General features: G+C 53.3%; 1 protein-coding gene across 12 annotated transcripts in view; it reads left to right on the forward strand.

The window, feature by feature from the left end:
* LOC107205120 (collagen alpha-1(VII) chain-like) overlaps window positions 1-4,030 on the forward strand; it is a 95,503-nt gene that overhangs the window by 25,712 nt on the left and 65,761 nt on the right. For all 12 annotated transcript variants that reach the window (XM_033514671.1, XM_033514668.1, XM_033514667.1 and 9 more), the window contains exons 13-15: window positions 1,800-1,946; window positions 2,084-2,203; window positions 2,818-2,976. In XM_033514671.1, the coding sequence (XP_033370562.1) occupies window positions 1,800-1,946; window positions 2,084-2,203; window positions 2,818-2,976 (426 nt within the window). The remainder of the gene's footprint in view (window positions 1-1,799; window positions 1,947-2,083; window positions 2,204-2,817; window positions 2,977-4,030) is intronic.

Consider the following 4,030-nt stretch of genomic DNA (forward strand, 5'->3'; position numbering starts at 1 on the left):
GACAGGGGTGGGATTCAGACTCACCTGGACATCAGGCACAGACAGGGGTGGGATACAGACTCATCTGGACATCAGCAGGTATGGACAGGGGTCGGATTCAGGTTCACCTGGATATCAGGTACGGACAGGGGTGAGATTCAGGCTCACCTGGACATCAGGTACGGACAGGGCTGGAGGTGTGTACCACTGAGCAAGGCATGGAAAGATGGGAGCTGTGAGATTCCCAAGGTGTTGGATACACTTTGGATTGGATTCCATCTTTGTCCAGAGGGAATTGGGGGTTTTCTCAGGGTCTGTGAAGGGTGGAGTTCTCTCTGCCGTGGATGCAAAAATTCCTGCTGTGGCTCTGCGTGAAGCAGGCTGGTGGATATCCTGCCTTGCTACATGGAATTAGTATTCCATGGATTTACTGGACCTGAGGAGCCTTGGAATAGCTGAGAGGAGCTGGGAAAGCCCTCCCTGCAGAGCTGCACAGCCCCTGAGTACTTGGGGTCACCCATTTTTTGGGGGACAACTGAGTACATGACTTTTGAGGGGACAGCCTGGAAGTGCCTGTGCTTGTTGCTTTTCTCTCTGCAGCACCAAAACCAGCCTGCATCCCCCAGAATCCTCATTTTTAGGCAAATTTGGGAGTTTGGAGACAGATCAACCTTTGCAGCTGGAGCTTTTCCCCTGACCTGAACCCAAAGATATTTTCCTGGGTGCTGGGAGTGAGAAATTCTGGTTTGATGGCAGATTTTGGCCCTGGGAGATGGACGTTTCTGGGGCTCAGGGATGTCAGGACACCTGGGCTCTATCCCAGGCTTTGAATAAAAACTGCGTTTTCCTCTTCCTCAGCTCCCCTGGTTATGATGGAAGGAGACATCTCCCACCAGGAGAGGCAGGGATTAGTGGGGAAACAGCACCAAAGGTCACCAGGAGGGAAAAATCTTCACAGGGAAGACGTAAAACAGCTTTTATGGCTTTGTCATAAAAAACAACACCCCAAAACTCAGCAGTTTGCCCAGGCTGTGCCCATTACCCCAGCTAGGAATGGAGCTCGGTCAGGGACACTGAGGGGACAGTGGGACAACCTCCTCAGGTAGAATAGGAAGAATACATCACGTCCTCCCCGAATTTCCAGCTGTTTTTCCACCTGATACCAGCTCACCCCAATTCCACCCCAATTCCAGGAGTGGAGAAATCCCAAGGGCAGTCACCCCCCGGCCTCTGGGTCCTCTTCCCACACTCCCGGGATTAGGGATGTGGCGGTGGGATCCAGACCCTGCCACCCGTCCCAGGCACTGGAGGGGTTTGGTTTTCCTCGCCTGACTTTTAAAACCGGGATTAGATAAACACAAACTGGAGATGGGAGCTGTGGAGAGAGGGTGGGAAAAGGGGGATGGGGCTCCGGCTGCTGCTGGAACAGAAAATGGGGACGTGGCACCATCCAGTGACCAAACTGGAAAAGACATTTTCCCTCCTTTAGAGTTTTTCCTCAACATCCTGCTGCCTGCACCTCCCTGCCCCTGGGAATCAGGGACTCGAAATTCGGGATTTCAAATTCGGAATCACAGGAATTCGGTTTTAACTCTTCTCCTGCTGGGCTGGGTTTAGCTGAGCTGGGTTTAGCCCACAACAAGGACATTAAAACTGCTTTTTGGGGCATTTGCTTTGCTTTGTGAATCCATGAGTTGCCTCAGTGATCCTGGAACTCTTCCCAGGTGGATGTGGATTATTTCCACCTGCAGCCACCCGGGGTGGTCCCGGTGTGCTGCAGGGTGGGGTGGGCTGAGCTGGGGGACGCTTTCCCTTCGCAGAGGGCAGCATCCAGGACGTGACCCTCGGCAGCTCCTACAGCTACTACATGATCCAGGGGCTGGAGCCGGGCACGGAGCACACAGTGACCATCAACCCCGTCTTTGGGGACATCGAGGGACCGGTGGTGACTGGCAAAGCCACCACAGGTGAGTGTCCCATGTCAGCTCCTGCACACCCAGGGGTGCTGGCACAGAGTTGGTGTCACTTCTGCGTCGTTGGGTTTGGGGACCTCTTTGAAGCTGTTGGGACCTCGATGGAACTGGGCAACTTTTCTCTCTTGCAGTGGCATCCAGCACTGTCCAGATGCTGAAAGTGAGCGAGATTTCCATCAACAGCCTCCTGGTGTCCTGGGATTCGGTCGCGGGAGCCACCGGGTACAGGGTGGCCTGGGGTCCGACACCAGGTGAGATCCGTCCCTGCTCTCCCCGGAATGGAATAAACTCAGGAGTGCTGGGATTATTGCAGGTCCAGCTCTGAGCAGCCTCTCCCACAATTCCAGAGCATGAACTGAAGCCAGGGATTATTCCTGGCCCTGAGGCACCAACCTGGCCCCAGCCCAACACAGAGTGAGTCCCCAGGAAGGAGACAGGGAACATTCCCAGATTCCTGTGGTCCCTGGATGTGAGATGGCTTGGATTCAGTTCCTCTCAGCTGGTTTGGGTAGTCTAGGTATTAAAATTCCAGAATAAATAACCACAGGAAAACTCTCCCTTGCCCCGGTGAACACATGGAATCCCAACATCACTGAGGTTGGAAAAGACCTCCAAATCCAACCTGTGCCCGATCCCCACCTTGTGATGGAAGTGCCACATCCAGTTGTTCCTTGGATGCCTTCAGGGATGAGGACTCCAAACCTCCCTGGGCAACCCCTTCCAATGCCTGACCATGAGGAAATTCCCCCTGAATTGTTCTGGAACAGGTGTCCTCCAGCAGAAGGAATGTGGTGGATTTCCCAGGATTCAAGAGAGCCGCTCTCTGGACTCTTTCTCCTCTTGTGTTTTATTTTCTTTTCCAAAGAATTCTTTGGCAAGGACCGTCCCCGTCACCTGGCCCTCAGCAAGTCGGTGACATCCCACCAGCTCCGCAGCCTGGCTCCTGACACCGAGTACATGATTTCTCTGTCCGTGCTCTTCGGCTCCGGGGAGGGCCCTGGGATCACCACCTCGGCCAGGACGGGTGAGTGCGGGTGGGACGGTGGAGTAGCTACTACGGAACGCAACCTCTGTGTATCTGGTTGGTATCCCTGTCTGTTCCTGTGCTCTGGGCTTGGGAAGAGCTTCAGATTCACAAGATCCCAGAATGGTTGAGTTTGGAAGGGTTGGAAGCCCATCTTGTTCCAACACCTCCCACTATCCAGGTTGCTTCAAGCCCTGTCCAGCCTGGCCTGAGACAATTCCAAGGATAGAGCAGACACAACTTCTCTGGGAAACCTGTGCCAGGGTCTCCCTGTCCTCACAGCCCAGAATTCCTTCCCAAAATCCAACCTCAACCTGCTCCCATACAGTTTAAAGCCACTCTCCCTTATCTGAAGTTCCTCCCCAGTGGTGAAGTGCCCAATCTGCACTCACTGAGCTCCCAGGTGTCCCAAAATTCACACCATTAAGTCCTCCACATTGTTAGAACCCACCCGAAAAACATCTGAAAAATGGGAAATCTGGATAAAATCTGTCCTAGGAAAAGATAGGAAGATAAAGAGGGTGGAACTTCCTGGTGCAGTCCTTTTTGCTTGGTAGTAAGTGCTGTCTCCTGCCTCAAAGAATTCCATAATTCCAAAAGAATCCTTCTGGGAGATCAGATTCCCTGGATAAGAGGCAGCAGGTGCAAATCCTTTGTGTAAAATGGCAGAAGTTGATGGACAAACCTTCTCACTCTCTCTCAAACTTCCGGGCTGCTGCCCTGGGAGCAGGGGACAGGCAGGACCACTGATCCAAAAGCCGAGGTGGGATTCTTGGAAGAGGTTCCAAAGTGGCAGTAGGTAACTGGAAACCCTGGAATACCACATGGAGAAAATGGTCTCACCCTTGTGAGGAAGAGAACAGGGAATGTCCGGCAGCTGTGAGAGCTCTGGGTGGGTGTTTCACCTGGGGCACTGGGATATGGATCTCCTGACTCCATGAATCCCTGAGCCCAAGGATCCTGACATGGATCTCCTGACTCCATGGATACCTGAGCCCAAGGATCCTGACATGGATCTCCTGACTCCATGGATCCCTGAACCCAAGGATCCTGA

The sequence above is a fragment of the Parus major genome, chromosome 1A (assembly GCF_001522545.3).
Source record: "Parus major isolate Abel chromosome 1A, Parus_major1.1, whole genome shotgun sequence".
In the NCBI taxonomy this organism is placed as follows: Eukaryota; Metazoa; Chordata; class Aves; order Passeriformes; family Paridae; genus Parus; species Parus major.